The sequence below is a fragment of the Candidozyma auris genome, chromosome 3 (assembly GCF_003013715.1).
Source record: "Candidozyma auris chromosome 3, complete sequence".
NCBI classification, from domain to species: domain Eukaryota; kingdom Fungi; phylum Ascomycota; class Pichiomycetes; order Serinales; family Metschnikowiaceae; genus Candidozyma; species Candidozyma auris.
In genome coordinates, this window is record NC_072814.1 from 492,914 (window position 1) to 514,492 (window position 21,579).

Sequence of the window (21,579 nt, forward strand, 5' to 3'; positions counted from 1 at the left end):
ACTATTTTCACTTCGTCAAACTCGATGTGAAATGCTCCAGCAAAAATGTCAAGAGAAGAAAAAGTTTAAAGAAAAGTCCAAGCTGCACTTTACCTCAGGGAGCGAGATCAGACTTATTGTTTGGTTGAGCGTGCGCCGCGCCTCGACTTGAGGGAGGGAAAAAAAAAAAAAAAAAAGTGGCCCCAAACATAGGGGTCGTGCGGCAACTGCCACGGCTAACACTGGCACTCATTTTGACAGACTCGCATCAGCCATTCCGCACGATAGCTTGTGCGAACTTGTACTGATGAGATAGGGGGAGCGCCAGGCCCAAATACTGGGACAAAACATTACCGAGCCGCAGAGCTGGCCGATAGGCGGAGCCGGTTGGTGTGGATTATTAACTATGGATCAACTTCAAGCGAACTTCATTTGTCTTTTTTACTTCTTTTGTTCGTGATCAGATTATTACGAAGGAGTAGTGCTCGTTTGGCTTGCCTCGTCTTCGAAAAGCTTCTTGTTTCCTGTCTGAGCTCGCTGGAAAAGGCAGAGTAGCGCATCACCTCTTGCCTCGCCCAGACGCCCTATGCAATAAACTGTGGTGCTGGAGATGTACATTTGTGTCTCCCCAATTTTATTCATTAAGGGCGTAGCAAGACCAAAGATAAGGCTGTTAGTTGGTTTAATTTGACCTGCCCTCATACCATATATCAGGCACCTCAAGGATATACCGGTCCATCGCTTCTCGGAACCGGATTCGGTATTGCTTAGGCGTCACAATCGTAGGATCCTTACCTTTCTTCCCCACTAACGTACTTCCCTTCACCCAATTCTCGACCTTTTTGTCCCAGGTAAATGTGCGCAACCAATCGATGATACCAACATAGAGTTTCTGTGTATTATCGTCAATGCCAATCACCAATGAATAATCCATTACATCCATGGCAGAAAGAAACGAGGTATCGTTGAACAAAGATCCTCTCAACAATTTCTTCAGCTGCTCCTTCACGAACACTGGGCTCTCATAGATATACTCAATCATGTTCTCGTCAAGCAACACCTCGTTTTCCTTGCCTGTTTGCTGTACGTGTCTGTTTCTCATGGACCCCTTGAGGTCGAATATTCTCGAACACTTGCAGTCGTACAAAAGATTTTCCATGATCAAGAAGTCCATCTTGAATGTCTTTCCTGAAACAGAATTTTTAATTTCAATTTGGTAAAATCCAAATATCTTCGCTATCGCTGTAGACAATGTGTAAAATGTCGACTGCGAGATGTACTTGAAGTAAAATGGTGCAATTGACACAAATGACTCCAACTCTGACTTCAGTAGCTCTTTGATGATGTATCTGTTATCCAAAGTCTTCAAAAAGTTTGATCCACTCTTACCACCTTTAGAGTTCCATTTGATGCATCGGGAAAGACTTTGAATATATGATTTGTCCAACCCACAAGCTTTTCTGAATGCCTCAAACTGTTCACTGTAGAATATCTTACACGAAATCAGTGTGTTACCGTCAGCAAATTGGTACTTTAAGTGATTGCTCTTAGTCTTCACCATGATATTCTCGAGCTCACTCATCAGCCTGTTGGAGGATGCCATGCTTTTCTTGAACTTCTTCTCAATCTTAGTGAATTGTTCAGCCTTCTTTTGATAAGCATCATTGTGCACCGTCTCGTCCTCATCATTTGGAGTGGTGGCCATATCTTGTATCTTCTGTTGGTATACTGGTGACGAGAGGCAAAACGCCACTAAAGAACTTGGCTCATCTTCCCTTACTATCACATCGGAATCAGCAAAGGTGTGCTCCGTCACATCAAACGGGTACTCTAAGGGGTCCCACAATGTCGCAGATCTGTCGGCCCAGTAGTTCATGAGAGATTTGAGTAGTGAATTTCTCTCTGGTTGAGGAATCTCGATCCTTTGTTTCATTGTACCCTCCTTATTAGCTTTGTTTATTTCTTCCAGTATTTTTTTGGTCTGTTCGCCAAGCAACTTCTGCTCCTCCTTGCGGTCTAGAGTCTTTCTATCCAGGGTCAGGAAGTCACTTGGTACCTGACTAGTTAAATGTTCCTGGGGAGGATAACGAGTGGATTCTTCAGAAACTCTAGGCACCGTAGACGCGGAGTCAGTATGAAGTAATTTGTTTCTCTTGTTCTCATGATTCACATCCACAACATCTTCAATATTGCCGTAGATCTCCACTATAGGCAGTGAATTGCCAATAGGTAAAGTTTTGTATTTATATGATTTCTTTTCTAATGCTTCTTCTCTTTGCCTTTGAAATTCAAGCGTCATTTGATTGAAGTAGTTGGTCAAGTCTTGAACTTTTTTTGGATTTTGAGAAAAGTTGTCTGAGGAATCACCACTAATCGAATTAGCACAAGACTTGTCCGGTGACTTAATCGAGCTTTTGTTGTCATTTTCAAATGATTGCTGAATCTGCGAGATTTTATCCTCTATGACCGCAGAAGGTACCCTAAATCTACTGATTTGAGGAACTGGTCTCTTAGGAGCTTTTTCGCCGTGTTCTTTCAAAGAATTTGGAGAGGTCCTCAGAATATTCTCTGGGCTTTCAGTATTATTTTTTGCCTTTGCAGCATCATCCTTTCTAAGATTCTCCGTGGAGCGATTCTTCAGGGTATTGTCATGATCCAATTTATCGATCAAGTAGTTCCTAAGATGGGACTGTGTGATTTTGTTGATTTCGTTTTCTGTCGGCAAAAAATCTGCTTCAAATTCGTTAAACTCAGTATCCCAAGCAACAACAACATCCTGCAATTCACGTTGAATGGCATTTAACAGAACATAATTGGTGGGTTCAGTCTGCTTGTAAAAATCTAAGAGTTTTGCAGCAAGAGTTCTATGCTGAGTAGAAACACGTTCCTTAAGCTGCTCTACTCTCTCATAACCAGCCTCGGCCTTGTCGACCGTGTCGAGCTTCACCCTGTTGAGTCTATCTGAAATGCTCTTGAAGAAAGCATCCATTTTTCTTGAGATACGTTCAAAGCTTTCGATTTTTAGGCGAATGTCTGTTTCCATTGTTGATTCTAACTTCTTCTTGGGGACAATCACCTCATAATTTGCAATTTTGGAGTACTCCATTCTTATCACGATGTCATTGTAACCAAAGTACTTTATTTGCTTTTTAAAGTAGTCATGCGAGCATTCTCCCTCGTGTCTAACACCATCTGACCAGAAGGATAGCTCAAAAAATTTACCCAAAGATAGGTAGTATATCTCATCAGTCATCACTGTGATCGGAGTTGAGTGATTACATTCTGGGCAATGACTCCACATAAGACGTTCATCCCGACCTTTAAAATCATGAGAAGTAGTATCTACTCTCTCAATAATGAAGTCCACCTTTGCATTATCATGAACGTAGGTCCTGTAATGGTCGAGAAGCAACTCTTGACACTCCTCGCAAGCCGTGGTGCATTCCTGAAGTATTTGATCTAAAAAGACACCGAGACACTTATCATTATCAGTATGAAAATCAATCACGACAATTACTGGCCCAGCACAAGGTGTCGCATGCTTGATAGAAACAGTTGAATAAAGCACATGTATGCTTCTATGAAAAATTGGGTATAGTTGATAGCAATTGAATTTGATGCTGTTTGACCAACCTCTTAATCGGCTATTAAATCCGTCCAAAAGACTCAACATGCGACTATTACACACGTAGCGAAGCATGGCAATTATATCCTCAAAACCATTGAATCGATCAGGATCAACATCGATTTTTGCTTTAGTAAGCCACTCCACATCAAATTCATCGGGGTTTGTCACTCGTTGAATTTTTTGATAAAAAGATGCAAAGTCGATTAATGATACGAAGGCATTTACCACGTTTAATAGCACACCTGGTAAGCGAAAGTTCACCGACGGTGAGACACTCAAATAGCGCTCGGTAAAAAGTCTGATATAGTTTACTATGCCATAATGTTCGATGGATTGAAGACAGGCGACAATAGCTGAATCGTCGATGTTCTGTGCATCTTCAATTGATCTTTCCAAGAGTTTCAATGTGTCCAAGCCTGGGCGTGGGTCCAGTTCTCGAAAAGTCAAAGAGAGGGTGTTGAAGAAGCTTTTTTCAAATTTTGCGTTCCAAAGAGCTGGCGTGAGCGTTTCAGTAGTATATTTTGCGCCACTCAAGGCTTCACTGTCTTCACCTCTCAAACAAATCGTAAATCCATATTGTGTATCACATCCCGTGAAAAAGGCGTATGTCTTGACAACGTCGGTGTGTACAAACTTTCGAATCTCGAATAACCCACAGGATCCTAAACTACCTTTCTTAAAAAAAAGATCGTTCACCGTCGAGAATATGTCGCCCCTTGTATACCTTGAAATTCGCTCAATTACTTGAGGTTTGACATTTGAAAGAACCGTCACATTAGCTTCTTCGAGCAATTTCAAGGCAAGCCCGCAAACCGTATCACCGACAACAATAACATCCGGCTCAAGCGACACTAACCGTGAAACAAGATTGCCAATGTAAACAGATTGTTGAGAGTTGACGATTCTCAAGCTGATGAACTGTTCCTTGTGCTTCAAGTATTCAAGTGGAAACATCAACAAGGCGATTTTGGGGTTTTCAATTCGCAGTTGCATTCGCTTAGAATCAATATTTTTAGTAATGAAAAGACCGTCCACAACGTGGGTATCTTCAATTTTACCGCCCGAAAGCTTCTTGAACTTCACATACTGCTTTATATCTAGAGTATCAGAAAGCCGAAGCTGGTAAACTTTTTTGAGAGCAGCAAACAACACATTTCCCCATCGCTTTTGATCACTGGGGTCAGATATGTCACAGTCTGCAAGTGATTGTAGTAGTAGCTTGTGCATAAAGTCATCGTAGACTTTGTCAATGGTTGGTAGGAGGCCATTAAAGTAGCCTGTCAAGTCACTGTCATGAACTTCACCGTCAAAGTTGAAAGGCTCGACAGAATGATGTGGCTCACTTGCAGAAGTCCTCTCGTCCCACGTCTTATGAGCCAACGGAGAAGCGCTAGACAAGCCGAAAGATGTTTGAGCTTTCGTTATGCTGCTGCTCTTATCGGAATCTCTGGTATTGGGCAAGGCAACTGCGCCAAACGGAGTCGGGGACGTCGGCGTTGATTGCGGACTGTCAACGTATGGCCGATTAAATTCAGTTGACACTTCGAGTTGTGGAGGTTTAAATGTGGCCGTAGCGAATGACGTTCTGTTTTTCAATCTATTCATACGTTTTTGTCGCATCCTATTCAACGACGCTTTCGCTCTTTCAGATGATCTGTGGTCAGAGCGATACTTATTGGCATTGATTCCAAAGTTGAGTGTAGCTTGATCAGCATCAGTATGCCTGCCGAATCCCATTGGATTCGGAATATACTTGTCATTGACATTCATCGATGGGAATTCGTGCAAGGTCGGTACCAGCGATAATGATTGGTTTAGCACCTTTGGTGTTGGAGACAGAGACGATCTTGGATCGATTGACAGATAACCATTATTGAGTGAGGTGTACAAGGATAAAACCTTTTCATCCTCATTTTCGCTTTCATAGTCGTCCTCTCGCTCTGACTCGAAACCAGCTCGGTGCTTCGTAAGAGCACCCAGACGAGGAACTCTTTCGGAAGTAGATCTTGTTAGCCTGTAAGGGTTTCTATGCAAAAAGGAGCTGTAAAGTTTTCCAAGATTCTCAAGACTATTGGGGCGAACAACTTCTGGAGAAAGGTCTTGAGTGTCATGATAGGGAGAATTCCAGGTCGTCAATTGTTCTTTACCAGGTTCAGCAGATGGTCCAGATCCCTGGTTGTGTACTGCATTCCGCATAGCAAGAGCTGCTAAATTTTGTTTCACTGGCATCACATTATTGGAATAGGAACTTCTCGAAACTGGGATTTCGACAACCTCTCCTGTACGTGTCGTCGGAATAGCCATCTGAGGGGCATGCTTGAAGGAAGTGACTTCGTTACTCTTTTGATTGCCCTCCTTGTTGCTGATGTAATTAACTGTAGAGGCCCCACTCAGCGATCTTGTATGCTTTCTATTGCTCTTCTGGCCTGCCAGTGCAAGAGACTCACTCGTTAAACTATCTCGTCTCGAATTTATAGATTTAGAACGAAACCTCATTAAGGGGTGATCGGCGCTTGAAAGTTTGGAGTAGTGGTCTTGTTGATCAGACTGAGTACTAAGAACTTCACTCTCAACGTCTTCTTCTTCAGATGAGCTCAGTGAATCATCACTTAAGTACACAATGACATCACTGTAACATGGCTTACAGACTCTGAGTTTGTCATTGAAAATTTTGTGCTCCTTTTCTTTATTCTTCTTCAGCTTCTCATGTTTATACTGACTGTAGGATATAAAGAGCGTGCAGTTGGAGCAAAATATTTGCCCACAAAATCGACAATGATGTTTCCTTCTAAAAGCTGTGAACGGTTTGAAACAGTTTAAACAATCGGTGACAAAGGAATCGTTCATCCAGTATTTTTTGGGTATGCCGCCGTTCTTAAGTGGATTATCAGAAAGTTTGCGGGCGATTTTCTTCTTCCTCTGCTTGGTTAGTTCGCCCGTGATAGAGCTGGCAGAGGATCCTTTGCCGGGAATATTGTTGTTGATGATACTTCTAGCGCTGTAAAACAAGGAATTCGACAAACTAGAAGAGATCTTTCTTGTGATGGAAGGTGTTCTCTCAACCGAAGTAGAGGTAGATGATGGTGGAGACAGCGATGGAAGTGGAGCTTGTCTTTCGAGCTTCGCTGGAGTAGGCTCAATCCTGCTGCTTTTATTAGGCTGTCTAGGTGATAGACGCAGGGTTAATGGAGATGCGGAAACGGTGTCATTGTTTATGGTCTCCAAGTCCGAGGCCGAGTCGTCAGACAATTCAAAATCGTTTGGAAGGTTGTTAAAGATGGATGAGATTCTATTCTGAAGTGTCTTGGTATCGCTTTTGCACGAAACATTCTCCTTCGATGAAGATGCTGGAATATTGTTGTTCTGATGGATCAGAGAAGCTTTCGAATTTTTCAGCTCGGAATCAGCACTCCGTATTGTTATATCAGCCTGTGATACAACTGGAGCATGAACCTTGGTGGTGCTCATAGTTGAAATACGCAAGGATTTGTTGTCTGACATGACTCTTGGGTTCATATCGGAATTCATCCTGAACAAAGGGGGAGCTTTCGCCCTACCTGGAGACACTCCCGTGATGCTCTCTGCCCGTTTCACGGATGCCGGAGATGCTGGAGGTATTATTGACCCACGATTGTTCGTCGAAGGATTTAGCCATGGGTCTGTGTTCGGTTTTTTTAGTGTACTATCCGGAGCTGGTGCTCGAGGAACCTGAGTAGGCGAGTTTTGTCCTCCCGTGAAATTTCTCATTGGTTCTTGATCTGTACCTTTGCTCGAGCGCCGTGAGACCAGCTTGTCGAGAGATGATGCAACAGATACTGCGGAGCTATGCTGTTTCGATGTCGGCGTAGCAATTGCCTTCCTGACTGGAGTTGTGGGGGCCGAGTGGTCATGGTAGATTGACTGAGAATCTGTGGGATCTGTGGGCAAATCTGGAGCCTCGGTGTGGTGGCGAGGCGATGCGTAAGAGTGAACTAAGTTGGAAGCGTTATTGGTGACTTTCCTTAACGTCTTGGTGATGATTTTAGAGAATGACCGGTTGGCGGTCTCCTCAGGATCCGGTAGCGTGGGGAAGGAGACAAAATCGTCGTTGACCGACTCAGTGTCGCTGTCGTTTGTGAACAGCAATGAATGGGTATCGTAGGAAAGATGTCGTGACACCATCGTCTCTATAAATTGTGGGACTCCAAAATCTGGCTATTTTGGTAGTTTACTATCGATGTATGATGTCTGAGGTTTCATGCAGCGCGAATCACCAACTTATAACTAGTTGGAGAGGGATAATGCAATGGGTGAATCAGAGCCGTTTGATTTGACTTTGATCCTAACGATTGATTGAAGATTGTATTTGGCACTTAATTCTTTAAAACGAATTATGTCTTATTTGCGCATGAGTGACTACAAAGGTACTAAGAACTGGTTACCGGCAGTGTTTGGGTGCAAACACGCCTCTCACTGATAGTCAACAAAATTCTCACTTGCAGGCCCCCACTCTCTTCCTATCCGGAGACTATATGCTATCACTTGGGACGTAGCCAGATGTAGAATAGCAGACGACTTTATCCTCTCTTCCTTAGCGAACTGATGGGCAGCAGGCTGCTAAGTAGCGTTTTGTTTGCAAGTGACCGAAGCAAAGCGCAGAAAGGAGCCGAATATATTGTCATATAATTTGATAGTTATCTATACAGAGCAATTGAATCCCTCTGTGGAAGTTACACCTGCAAAGCGATCATGTGGATAGATAAGTGAAGTTTAATTTAGGTGTCTGCCAGGGTTCGAAGAGGTCTGTGTAAATTAGGTAATAGCAGCGCTTGATGCCCAGGTCAAATGATTTATCTTTTGTTCTTTCCAAGACCTATTACAATCTTGATGTCGAATTACGTTGCACTTAAGAGATCTTTACTTCGAACAACTTTGCTCTAAAAAGCCTACAAAGCAAGTTTACCGGCTCTAATCTTAGCTGCAAAAAGTCCTTACAATAGCTCTCCTGCTGCGCTAAATGATTTCGGCACAAAAGTTTCACAGTATTCGAACACTACGATATTTTTGAAGCAGATGTTCAAAATCATCTGCTTAATCACTGCTTTTTGATTAAGAAAATCAGTGTTATTACCTGTTTGAGACTAACTCTGCGCATTCCGTTTCGTAGTGAGTTCATCACAAGCAGCTTTCACATGAACATGGCCAAGGTTCGAAATACCCGACAGTTGGAACACGTATAACGGATTCTTCTTCTCTCGGAATCCACACTACCTTTAGATTTGTTACTTATCTCTGCTCAGTGTAATGAACCCTCGCACTGGAAATTCGTTGACAACTGCACAAAATCCAACGAACTCTCATCCCGATTTCGGTTACCTCCACAGTCAGGCATCTACACAAATTGATTGTGAAAGCAAGGACTATTGGATCTGCTACTGTTAAGGTATAGCAAATCAGTGATTGACGAACAAGTTTCTTGTAATTTCATGTACTTTGTAGAATGAGAGAGTCGCAAGAGTAGATTCGCCGTCGATGTCTACGCAATTACTTCCCTTGATCATCTCTCCATGATTCTCGGCTCATACTTGAGACCTATGCGAGAGAAAGGCCCTGCCAAGGTACATGCTGATGCTGTTAGCCGCCTTGGAGTTGGCTCTGTCAGGTGAACAAGGCGCACTAAATGAAGGAAAAAAACACTGGGTGGGAAATTCAACCTTGGACCCTCTCGTTCTCACGCAAAGAATATTATCACTCTATCCAGAGTTATCTTCATCGACCGTGTGTTTCCCTATTGCCGACTCTGCACCCACTACATTTTCCTATAGATAATGTCCTCTGTGTTGCAGAAGCGTCGTGGGGCAAAGTCCTCCACACCAACTACGACAGGAAGGTCAAACTCTTTCGACGAGGACGATGTGTCAAGAGACAGAACGCCCGACCACAAGATTGGGGTCGACAGTAAGGATATTGCTGACCGTCACGCGTTGAAAGTGCCTTTTTTAACGCTCATGGAGGAAGTTTTGTTGATGGGGCTCAAGGATAAGGAAGGCTACTTATCTTTTTGGAATGACAACATATCCTACGCTCTTCGTGGGTGTATCTTGTTGGAATTGACGTTCAGAGGTAAAATCACGTTGGTCAATGACCCGGCAAGGCGTAGATTTGAGCTAAGTGATCGCTTGGTCGAGGTTGTGGACACCGATCCCACGGGCGAGGTGTTGTTGGACGAGGCACTCAAAATCATGAAAAACGACGAAGGGCATTTGTCTGTATCTAACTGGATCGATTTGTTATCCGGCGAAACTTGGAACTTGATGAAAATTTCCTACCAATTGAAGCAGGTGAGAGAGAGACTAGCCAAGGGTTTGGTCGACAAAGGTGTGTTGAGGACAGAACGCAAGAACTTTTTCTTATTTGATATGGCTACTCACCCTGTAGCTGACAAAATGTCGAAGGAATATATCAGAAACAGAGTTTTGAATATATTAACCCAGAAAACAGTGGACTTGGATTCCTTGAGCAATGACCACTTTCCTGCTGATACCTCGTTGCGGTACTTAAGGACAATAGCTTTGGTATGCGGTGCTTACGCTGCCAATGTCTTGGAAAATGTGTTGATGTCTTTGAACTACGACAAGAGGGACCAGGCTTTTGCCCGCGCTGACGAGTTGTTGAACGACTATAGCGAATATCCATTCCACCTCAAGGGTACCCCTAGTCCATTGGGCATCAGCACAAACTTGCCTGCTGAGGTGAACAAAGAAATTGAGCAAAGCTCGGCTACTGAATTGCAGTTGGAATTGGTGGCAGCTGTGTTGAGTGTTTTCGCAAGGATGGACTCCATCTTGTGAGTGACCTTCTCTCTGTTGCATAGAATTGACCTACGGTTGTATCCATGTGTAAGCTGAATCTAGAGCGCATATACAGCTATGATACATCATTTAATGAACCCTACCTTATTAGCGTCACGTAAATGCAAACCTACCTTTTTTTTATTTACTACCCTATGCTAAAGCTTAAACCCAATTTTCTGAACTTTCCAACACCTCCGTTCCACCCAAGTTATCGACGAACTTCTTCACCAACCTCCTATCTTCTTCTTTCGACTCACCTTTTGACTCCCACCAGAAGCCACCAGCAAGGCCTTTATTAAGAACATAAGATGCCTTGTGATTTGTGGACTCTGGACTATCATAAGTGATGAAGACATCCTTTTGTGAGTCATAAGCATGAGCAGCCACTTTTTCGTGATCAAATTGCTCAATTCCCCTATCTATTAAATGATAGTCTATCGTGTCTGAGCCATAAGGATTTTCTCTGGAAAACAGGCTTCCTATTTTGGGCTCGGAGGGCTTGTAATATTGCCTTCCATACAATGGCATACCCATAAGTATCTTCAGAGTATCTACCAATCGAGAGTAGAATTGGATAATGGCGTCGCAGTTCAAGTCAGTGTCGCCATTGTGACCATACATGTTCGAGTGATATCCGATCTTCTGAGAGAATGTGGAAGCGGCAAAATCGTAAGCCATAACGTTCCAGTATGTGATCACTTGATCAATGGCACCAAAATCAATATACTTGCTGTGGTATTCGCTAGCTGGCGAGGCGATAGTCAATATCAAGCCGGCTCTTAAATCTGTCAATGCGGCTCGTAATCGATTAAGTAGACTCACCAATTGGTAGCCCTCTTGATCGTTGGCAGGAAACTCCCAATCTATGTCAATGCCATCAAACTTATGCTTTTCAACAAGCTTTATTGCCGTATCAACGAATTTCGTGAGCTTGGCCTCGTCCCTAGTTACCTGAGAGAATTGGTCGGCAGTTCCCCAACCCCCAATTGACATAACCACCTTCAAGTTCCTTTTCCTCTTCTTCAAGTTGGCTATCAGTCCCAAAGCTCCATCGGCATCACCCACAGGCATGTCGATGTCAGCCCACTGATCCGAGTAGCCAACCTCACCCGTTTGAGAGTCTATCTTCATAAAGGCGTAGAAAACATGACTAAGATGGTCAGAGTCCATGTCCTCAGGAAAGTGTTTGGCCCCGTAAACAGACCAATTGGAGTAGTAGACGCCTGAAACAAGCTTCTTGGAATTGTTACCCATTCTAAAGCGAGTCCCGAAGATTACACCGAAAATAATAGCAATAACAGCAATTACGCCAATCACTGAAAGAATAGTAGTACGTTTGCGATTTCCCTGCGACTCTCCATCTTGAGTGCGAAACATGTGTTGCCTATGGGTGCAAACCTAGAAGATGAAAATACAATTCTTTCGAGAGTTTCACCACGATAAGCGTTATACACTCAAATATAGAGCGTTCGAATTACAGAATTGGCCATAATTGGACCTTCCATGGAATTCCCATAGATGATCTATCTTACGGAGTGCCAGCCCATATTATCACCACAGCTCCCCGTCTCTGCAGTACTTCACCACCTTACAGCCCAGTGTTGCCTTCATCTACGACAACGTCTACTCCTATATTAGCATTAGGGCAACTCGAGCAAAAATCACACATGTCTGTCTTTGATTACATTGCAAATGCATGCTCTTCCTTGCCCTCTGCGGTTCCAGCTGCAGCAAAAGTGTACAAGGATGATTGCATGTATTCGTTTGACACTCCAGAGAACAACGAGTTTGGGTTAGATGTGTGCATGTCATGTTACCAAGCGTTCGCCAGAGCGCCACAGAAAAATTATACATCTGAACATTACTCTGAGAAGCGTCATCCGCTCTATGTGAACATCAAGAAGACTTTGAAGCCGGAAAGTGAGAGGCTCAAGAAAGACTCGGATGATTTGTCTATGGAATCAGAGGAGTCCAAGACAAAACAACCGAAGCTTGAAATACCTGAACAAAAAGAGACGGATCTATTTAACATCAACACATGCATATACGTTGCCCCTTTGGATCAGTCGACTTCCATAGAGGACTCGCCAGAGACTGCTAGACTGCTTGCGAACCTGATCCTTTCAGCCAATTCGGCTGAAAAGAACGATGAAATCAAAGCCTGGGAAAATGAAGTGTACCCATGTGAACACTCCACCGATATTGAGTGTGACAAGGTGGCGGTGGAGCTCAAAAAATGCGCCATGTGTGATTTGCAAGAGAACTTGTGGCTCTGCTTAACTTGTGGAGCCGTCGGTTGTGGGCGTCAGCAGTTCGGCTCTGACATCAAGGGCAACTCTCATGCATTGAAGCACTATGACGACTCGGGCCATGCTGTGGCAGTGAAGTTAGGGTCCCTATCAGCTGACGATGAGGACAATTGTGACTGCTACTGTTACAAGTGTAATGACGAGGTGAAGGTTCCAAATTTGGCTGAGAAGCTCTTGAACTTTGATATCGACTTGCGTAGCGCCGTCAAGACAGAAAAGAATCTCGTTGAGTTGAATCTTGATAGGAACATGAACTGGCAGTTCAACCTAGATGGCAACGATGGTGAGCTTCTAACACCCGTTTTTGGACCAGGATTGACTGGCTTGCAAAACTTGGGCAACTCTTGCTATTTAAATTCGACTGTACAAGCCTTATTCAGCTTCCCTAGCTACCGGCACTTCTTTTCTCAATTAGAATTTGACAAACTGGTAAAGGATCCAGCTGCTGACTTGCGTTCTCAAATGATCAAGTTGTATGATGGGTTATCATCGGGGAGATATTCAAAACCCAATGAACTCAAAGGCGATAATTATCAATGGGGCTTAAAACCTACGACTTTCAAGAGCCACATTGGCGCCGACCACTATGAATTTAAAACAAACAAGCAGCAAGATGCTAACGAGTTTCTTCTCTATCTAATTGACAAGCTAGACAAAGAGTTCGGCTTAAGTTTGAATAAAGATTTCAAGTTTTTGCTTGGAAGTAAGTTGATCTGCTCCGAGTGCCACAATGGGACGATGTCGGAAGAGCTAGTTGATAATGTGTCAGTCGCCCTAAATGCTCATGTCATCGGAATGGATGAAGATGGCAAGAAGCAGTACAGAGAAGTTGATTTGAACGAATGTTTCTCGAATACCTTCGACACCGAGCGAATTGATGGATACCAATGCGACACCTGTGGCAAGAAAACCACAGCTTTCAAAACGAGTGGCTTCACCACATATCCTCAAAACCTAATTGTCAATGCACAGAGAATTCAGCTTGAGAACTGGGTTCCGGTGAAGGTTGATGTTCCTATTTCCCTTCCAGAACAACTTGATCTAGGGGCGTTCAAGTCGCCGAAATTCGAGAATGGAGAAAGGGAGATCGAGAAGGATGCACAAAAGGAAAGCGACACTAAATTCATCCCTAATGCAGGGGCCTTTGAACAATTGCAAGCCATGGGTTTTCCTGAAGTTCGGTGTATCAAGGGTCTTTATCACACCGGCAATACTAATGCAGAGGATGCTATGAACTGGCTTTTCGCCCACATGGAAGATCCTGACATTGATGAGCCATTTGATCCCGCAGAGACAGGACAGACAAATATTGCGGGACCTAGGGAGCCTGATACAGAGAGCATCAATAATCTTGTAGCCATGGGCTTCAGCGCTCAGCTTGCCAAGAAGGCTCTTGTTGTCAATTCCAACGATGTGAATGCCGCCGTTGAATGGCTCTTCAATAACCCTGATGATGATGGCGTCATTGAAGACAGCAAGCCTGTGGTGAATATACAGAGAGAGACAGAGGAGTTGAAGCAGGCGTTGCTAGGGGAAGCTACGAAGCCTCAAACAGCATCCTACGAGCTAAAGGCTGTCATATGCCACAAGGGCAACTCACCCCATACAGGTCATTACGTTGTGTTTATCAAGCACGAAGGGGAGTGGGTGTTGTTTAATGACGAAAAAGTCGTGAAGTGCCAGCAAACGAGCTTAAAAGATATGGTCAATTGCGGTTATGTGTATTTTTTCGCTAAAGTATGAATGCGCGCTGTTCATTGATGGAGCCAACACCTGTTACTCATTATGTAGTGCATATTGAACTGCCCACAATCTTCGATGTATTGAGAACGAATCACAGCCAAGGAATTGGTCAGATACAATCGAAATGGAATAGAATGTACATTGAGCAGGATAATCACAGAAAAGTACACAAGCAGCAAGAAGGGCTCTTTGTTTGCATCAATGTGGTCAATTTGTTTCCGCCCACCATGAGGTCCTCCAAGTCCGAGGCGTGCACCTAAGCTGATGGACAGAAGCATGCCCAGTGCGAATACTCATATTCCAGTGTGTGTCATAATTTTCTTCACCTTTTTTCAAGAATCCACAAAAGTTTCACTTTTTCACGAAGTCGAGACACTATGTTCATTCAAAACGAACATGTCGGCGATAGAAGCCGAATGGAAGACTGGAGAAGTATGTTTTGGTGAATCATAATTAGGCAGCCGCCATCCCCACACAAAACTGGAAAATTTGCAATCGTAAGTTACTAACCCCAAGTTCGTGGCTACGACCCTTTGGCTCCACCGGACTTGTTGCAACATGAATTTCCTCTCTCTGACAAGAACAAGGACATCATCTTGAAGGGAAGAGAAGACACGTGCAACATTTTGAATGGAAAAGACGACAGGCTTATCGTTGTCATCGGTCCATGCTCCATTCATGACCCTGAAGCTGCTCTTGACTACGCTGACAGATTACACAAGCTTTCTGAGAAGCACAAGGGAGAGCTTCACATTGTCATGAGAGCTTACCTCGAGAAGCCCAGAACCACTGTCGGCTGGAAAGGTTTGATCAACGACCCCGATATCGATGGTTCATTCCAGATCAACAAGGGTCTTCGAATTGCCAGAAAAATGTTCGTCCAGTTGACTGAAAAGTTGCCAATCGCAGGTGAAATGTTGGACACGATCTCTCCTCAGTTCTTGTCGGACTTGTTCAGTGTCGGAGCTATCGGTGCTAGAACCACTGAGTCTCAGCTACACAGAGAGTTAGCTTCCGGCTTGTCTTTCCCAGTGGGTTTCAAAAACGGAACTGACGGTACTCTTGGTGTTGCCATCGACGCCTTGAGAGCTGCTTCTCACCCACATCACTTTTTGAGTGTCACGAAACCTGGCATCGTTCTGATCGTGGGCACCGAAGGTAACCAAGACTGTTTTGTTATCTTGAGAGGTGGCAAGCAGGGCACAAACTACGATGCCAAATCGGTCAAAGAGACTAAGGAAGCTTTGGCTAAGGCCAAGGTTGTCGACCCAGAAAACCCAAAGCCAAGAATCATGGTGGACTGCTCCCACGGCAACTCAAACAAGAACCACAAGAACCAGCCTCTCGTGGCTGCTGATGTGGCTAAGCAAATCTCTGAGGGTGAGGACCAGATTTGTGGTTTGATGATTGAGTCCAACATTAACGAAGGCAGACAGGATGTGCCTCCTGCTGATAAGGGTGGTAAGGAAGCCTTGAAATACGGCTGCTCCATCACGGATGCCTGTATTGGCATTGATGACACGGAGAGTGTTTTGGAAACCTTGGCACAGGCCATCAAGGCTAGAAGAGGATTGAAGCTGTAGATAGGGAAGTTGTACAAAGTACTATTATTGCAGTCCGATAAGAAATAAAATTTTGTCTGATTTCGAACCTATACTTTTCCTTCATTCATCATCTCGATCTCCATCATTTGCAGCGAAACTATTTGAGTCAATTCAGGGATGAGTTCTGTTCTTTCCTCGATTGTCTTAAAAGTCTTCTTTCCCCTGCAGTACCAATACAATATAACGTAAGCCGTAAAAACAGCAATGACAGCACAAACGTAGTTCATGTTACCTGCGGTGACCGGCATCACGGGTGGTAGACTGTAGAAGACAACTGCAAACACAGTCCACAAAACCACGACAATGTTACAAATCAACCCAATCTTGCCAGTCCAGAAAGGTCCGTGGGAAATATTGCTTCTTCCTCTACACAACATGAAGACGATGGGGATGGAGTATGAAATCAACAAGAACAGAATGCACCCAATAACAACAGCGTTGTACGCTGTAGTTGATGCCATGTAGATACAACCAATGATTGCACACCAACCGCAAGACATGAGATGTGCATACACGGGAACTCCTGTTCTAGAGACTTTTGACCACCATCTAGACCCTGGCAATCCGTTGTCTCTGGCGAAGGACCAACAGAGACGAGCCTGCCAGGTATGGGATGAGATGTTACACCCGACGAGCGTAAGCACGAAAAAGCATCCCAAGACAATGGCTCCACCCCTGTTTCCTATAGCCTGATGACATATGTCCAAAATCGGGGCACCGATGTTTGATTTAAGTATATCATCGAGATTTCTTATGGAAAAAAACATCGCAATGACATAGATGAACGAAGTGAAGAATCCTATAAGCACAGTCCCAATAATTGCCTTGGGGATATCAGTCTCGGGCGTTAGCGTTTCTTCGGCAAGATGAGTAGCAGCGTCAAGACAACTGAAAGACCAGTTTGGGTTGATCAATCCAACTATGAACGCAATACCAGAAGAAGACCAGCCGGTTCCATTGCTGAAGTCTGAAAAGACAAAGCTTGCAGACTGATAATGGCCTGAGCTTTTGGCGAGCACGGTGATCGTTATCACTACGAATGAAAGCAAAGACACATACAAGGCCGATTGCGAGATCATTGGGAGAGGCTTCTCCCACATGTTGAACACCATTAGAATAATATTCAAAATCTCGTAGGTAATAAAAATTGCCCACCTAGGTGGAGCATCTGTATTGCCAGAGCCAAGGTAATAAAGTCCAACGATAGCTTGCCCTAAAGTAATGGTGACGGAGGCACTAGTGAAGACAGAGCCAGCCCAAGCATAAGCACCACACATATACGAAGCTATAGGGGCATATTTGCGTGGTGCCAACTTCATCGTCCAATAATATTGACCACCAGCGTTTGGCATAGCACTTGCAAGCTCCGATAGAGAGATGGCTACCGCCAGTGAAACACATGCTATTATGACGATACCATAAACAATCATCATTGGCCCACCGCTGGAAATTCCTGTGACCAAGGAGCCAGAAATGCCGCACCATGAGTTGGTGAGACCGAAACCACATCCTAAGAGCGCCAAAGTGGAGAAGTTTCTTCGTAATTCAGGTTTGTAGCCGGATTGGGCCACAAGCGCTAGGTTAGCTTGGGCCTCTTTATAACTAAGTTCATGTCGTGAGATTGGAGATTTGAATTCGTGGATTTCACCAACTCCTATCGACAGGTTTCTCGATGAAACCGTCTGAATTTTTGTGGACTCTGGATGCTTTCCCTTAATGGAGGGAGACATTGTTGTAACTTTCAATTCAGATGGTCAGCAAGTCATTGGAATGCAATCAAAGCAGCTTATAATCATTTCCTCCAGATATGTCATGACGGCAATTTATCGTCGAAGTCTGAAAAAAGATAGTATGAAAGATAAGATAATGCTGAGACGGTACATAAAACGCGCCTGTCTATGCGGGCACAGGATCTCTGCGCCTAATGCGGAAAGATAACTCGATGCACCCACAAAATGTGGGCACAAACCGTGCTCTAGCGAAACGTAATACTTTTGCAGATCCCTCATTGGCGAGGAATCGATTAGGATGCACAAGAACAACGAAATTGATAAAATCATAGCACCGTATGCAAATCAATCGGGGTAGATCGTAATCTTAATTCAGGGTCTAAAATTCTAAATCGCTGTCAGTTTCGTTTAGAAAGCCAGCCTTCATGAGAATGGCATCCCAGTCACACCATAGAATGTAGACTGTCTCACTCAAGCCTATGAGAACCATACCACTACCAATACCAATCCACAAACCAAATAGTTTGAGATCTAGAACCTCGCTGAGGACAAGCGCTAATGGCAAGCCAAATGCATAGTACGAGAGGAAGTTGATAACTCCCCCAATTTTTTGCTGACCTTGAGCTCTGAGGATACCACTGGCGACTGAAGCAGTGCCATCAAAGATTTGTAGGATGGAAACAAGTGGATTAAGGAGACGCTCAATAAGGTCAACTACCTCCTCATCTTTCGTGAAGAGGCGTGCAAGAAAATCTCTTGCTGTCCATAAAACAATACAATTTAAAGCGGCAGTAGCCAAGCCCAAAATGAGACTCATGTTGGTTGCCTTCTTCGCTGAGTAGATGTTTTGACCACCGATAAAATTAGCAATTCGTGTGGATGCAGCGATACTGACAGCGAAAGGCACCATATAAGTAAGAGAAGCAATCGAGCCAACGGCACTTTGAGCAGCTAATTCTACTGTACCAAAGTACAGCGCAAACAATGTCATGATCTCGTAGGCAACGTACTCAGACTCAAGCATAACGATACCTGGGACGGCTAAATGTGATAACTGTCCCCATTTCTTAAACAATTCACAAAAGGAGCAGAAACCGTTCCAGCACTGTTTTCCATCGATGAAAATTGTATAGAGGACTAGCAAAACGTCCATGATCCAAAAATTAATTACGGTTGCAATTGGGGCACCGGCGTAGCCAATACCGTACTTCTTGTTCCACACGAGGAACCAGGAAAGGAATATATTTAGTGGGGCGCTAACGAAAAGAACACCGGTACCGGCCTCAAAGATGCCCTGTGCTTGCAAGAAACGTTTAAAGCATTCAAAGAAAATGTACGCAGGGCCACCCAAAATGAAAATTCTCAAGAATTGAGTAGTAAGTTGGAGTACCTCCTGCTCCTGAATTACATACTGCAACAAGTAGTGAGAATTCCACCAGAACAATGCAACAGGGACATAGATGAGCATGGAGAACATGAGACATCTTTGCACATGCACAGAAACCATTTCCAAGTTACCAGCTCCATATGCTTGGGGACAAAGCGTGTCTAGAGCAGTCGCAATGCCCTCGAATATAGCCAACGAAATGGTGGAGGTCATGGATCCCAAAGATACAGCCGCCAATTCATTTTTGCCCAAATGGCCCACCACCAACAAACACACAATGGAGAAAAAATGCTCAAGCACAAAGGTTACTATAAGCGGAACAGAGTACCTGAAGAGCATGCGACCCTCCCTCGAGTAATTTGTCCGCAACCTACCAAAGTCCTCAGCACCAACCATGAGTCCAGCTTTGGTGGAGTGTCGGGATGCATATGAATGTCTATCTGGATCATCGTTGTCGTTGATGGCAGAGTAACGTCTAGCGTGCTCTTCCTGGAGCCAGGAATGGAAGGACTCCTGATCCTCGGAAGTCGGAACAGAACTAAGGGAAGATGGCAAAGATCGCGAGGAGCTGATGCTTGCAATATCACTGGCATCATCCTGGCTCAAAAAAACCGAGCCAGACTCATCTAACGAAAGGAAAGACCTCTGGTCATCACCTCCACCGTACGAAAAAAGGGGATAGTTCGTAGACGGGGGAATGTAGAGACGTCGCCTTCTGTTGCTATAAGTATTGGGGTTGGCAAGTTGGTTGACAACTTGCGATAAAACCATGGTTGTATAATGTTATGAGGGTATAAGTGGTAGTGGTTATTTAGTTGCGTAAGTAGTGCGATGCGCTTCTGCTCGTTTGTGGGTGGTACCACAATAATCAACGCTCTATATAGGATGTACACGCAATTATATCTACCTTTACGTCGTTAATTGCCATTTATTCCTTTTTGCTATTTCATGAAACATAATATGCTTGCCGCATTTACCTCTAGAACAACATCCATACGCCGCCAGATAAGGTCAACCCCAATACGATGGCGGTCAAAATGGCCGCACCTGCTCTATCCTTTGTTGCCACATCAATGAGTTTACTGTTGACAGATGTGGACGTGTGGTTCCCAGCATCTGGAACAGACTTGGACGAGCCTCCATTATTCGAGGTGTATGGAGGGTGCTTGGTGGTGATCATACTCATGACGGTCTCCAAGGCGTTCATCTGCTCACCCAAGCCAAACAATCCGTCCCATCTGCCGATGTTCCAGTTTTGTCCACAAGTGATGCCGTCAGAACCACCAGAACAAGACGCAGCAGCACCCTTGGCACTAGGCGCCAACATCTCATTAGTGATGTGGTCGTATAACTCAGGAACCAAGGTTGCAGTCAAACCCAAGTTTCTTGCCAAGAGGGCAAGGAATGAACGCTGGTCATTGTTACATTTGCCCCATGGCGCACATGTAGATTCCGACAAGACAGAGTCATTATAGAAGTACTTGGAGGCATCCAAGATCTCCTCCACCCTAGTCTTCCATATAGCGTCCTCTGTAGCGTTGTAGAGGTAAGCACATCCTCCCAAGAATACACCGTAAATGTACGACCACTTGTGAACAGTCAAGTCTGTGCAGTTAGTCTGGTCGTCGGCACCATCATAGATGATAAACTCCTTTTCATCCGTCATGAAACCTACACCCCACATCCAGTCCCAGATCTTCTCCGCTTGCTCTAGATACATTTCATCTTCGGTGAATCTGTACAAACGAGCGGCAATGTGGAAGAAACATCCGTTAGAAATGGAGTTCTTGTAGTTGTAACCCGAGTTCCACGTGAAGATCTGCCATCTCAACCCTCCATGGCAAGTGGTTGTATCCCAACGAGACAACATCTGGTTGTAGATCGACTGAGCCATCGACAACCACGAGTGGTCTTCGCTGTCGGTGAAGTTGCGCTCAGCAGCCTGAAGAAGCGTCAACCCCCAAACACCTTGGTCATCGTTACCTTCCGTCATACTCTGGTTGCTGGGCATGTAGTCGAACTTCGATCCTGCCTGATGCAACATGGCATCGAACAAAATCTCCTTGAATGTATCGTTGTCTGGTTTACAGAATTGGTGGTAGTCAATCCAGCCGCCAAACACTTCACCAGCTTGCCACCAATAGTAAGGTGCTGAGAACATTCCCACTGTTCCGCCGTGCTTGAGCCCTAAGTAGTAGTTCATGGCACCTTGCACGATCGCCTGTGCGGCGTCGCAGATCGACTCTTCCAGCTGAATGTCGATGCTTAGGGCCATCGTAGTCAGTAGAAGCAGCACAGGAAAGAGCCACCACTTCATTTTCAGTTGTGTCGTAGATAAGTTGGTGGGTTAGATAAAAATAGTGGAT

The 21,579-nt window shown here is 44.4% G+C and overlaps 8 protein-coding genes across 8 annotated transcripts; 3 read left to right on the plus strand and 5 right to left on the minus strand. All coding sequences in view use genetic code 12, as the record gives it.

The window, feature by feature from the left end:
- Window positions 1-661: 661 nt before the first annotated feature.
- Window positions 662-7,768, minus strand: FAB1 (1-phosphatidylinositol-3-phosphate 5-kinase; the record flags this gene model as incomplete). Its single annotated transcript, XM_029033643.2, has 1 exon — window positions 662-7,768. The coding sequence occupies one exon, from the start codon at window positions 7,766-7,768 to the stop codon at window positions 662-664; it is 7,107 nt and encodes a 2,368-aa protein (XP_028892235.2).
- A 1,646-nt stretch (window positions 7,769-9,414) lies between these two features.
- On the plus strand, window positions 9,415-10,437 carry CJI96_0002855 (uncharacterized protein; the record flags this gene model as incomplete). Its single annotated transcript, XM_029033642.2, has 1 exon — window positions 9,415-10,437. One exon carries the CDS (start codon window positions 9,415-9,417, stop codon window positions 10,435-10,437), a length of 1,023 nt encoding a protein of 340 aa, XP_028892234.1.
- Window positions 10,438-10,602: 165 nt separating this feature from the next.
- Window positions 10,603-11,694, minus strand: CHT4 (putative chitinase; the record flags this gene model as incomplete). The annotated part of the gene is made up of 1 exon (XM_029033641.2): window positions 10,603-11,694. The coding sequence occupies one exon, from the start codon at window positions 11,692-11,694 to the stop codon at window positions 10,603-10,605; it is 1,092 nt and encodes a 363-aa protein (XP_028892233.2).
- A 413-nt stretch (window positions 11,695-12,107) lies between these two features.
- On the plus strand, window positions 12,108-14,492 carry CJI96_0002857 (ubiquitin-specific protease UBP14; the record flags this gene model as incomplete). The annotated part of the gene is made up of 1 exon (XM_029033640.2): window positions 12,108-14,492. One exon carries the CDS (start codon window positions 12,108-12,110, stop codon window positions 14,490-14,492), a length of 2,385 nt encoding a protein of 794 aa, XP_028892232.2.
- A 377-nt stretch (window positions 14,493-14,869) lies between these two features.
- ARO3 (3-deoxy-7-phosphoheptulonate synthase ARO3) lies at window positions 14,870-16,075 on the plus strand (the record flags this gene model as incomplete). Its single annotated transcript, XM_029033639.1, has 2 exons — window positions 14,870-14,924; window positions 15,009-16,075. 2 exons carry the CDS (start codon window positions 14,870-14,872, stop codon window positions 16,073-16,075), a joined length of 1,122 nt encoding a protein of 373 aa, XP_028892231.1.
- Window positions 16,076-16,143: 68 nt separating this feature from the next.
- Window positions 16,144-17,826, minus strand: CJI96_0002859 (uncharacterized protein; the record flags this gene model as incomplete). The annotated part of the gene is made up of 1 exon (XM_029033638.2): window positions 16,144-17,826. One exon carries the CDS (start codon window positions 17,824-17,826, stop codon window positions 16,144-16,146), a length of 1,683 nt encoding a protein of 560 aa, XP_028892230.2.
- A 379-nt stretch (window positions 17,827-18,205) lies between these two features.
- Window positions 18,206-19,984, minus strand: CJI96_0002860 (uncharacterized protein; the record flags this gene model as incomplete). The annotated part of the gene is made up of 1 exon (XM_029033637.2): window positions 18,206-19,984. The coding sequence occupies one exon, from the start codon at window positions 19,982-19,984 to the stop codon at window positions 18,206-18,208; it is 1,779 nt and encodes a 592-aa protein (XP_028892229.1).
- Window positions 19,985-20,192: 208 nt separating this feature from the next.
- On the minus strand, window positions 20,193-21,488 carry DFG5 (putative mannan endo-1,6-alpha-mannosidase; the record flags this gene model as incomplete). The annotated part of the gene is made up of 1 exon (XM_029033636.2): window positions 20,193-21,488. The coding sequence occupies one exon, from the start codon at window positions 21,486-21,488 to the stop codon at window positions 20,193-20,195; it is 1,296 nt and encodes a 431-aa protein (XP_028892228.1).
- Between the last annotated feature and the right edge of the window lie 91 nt (window positions 21,489-21,579).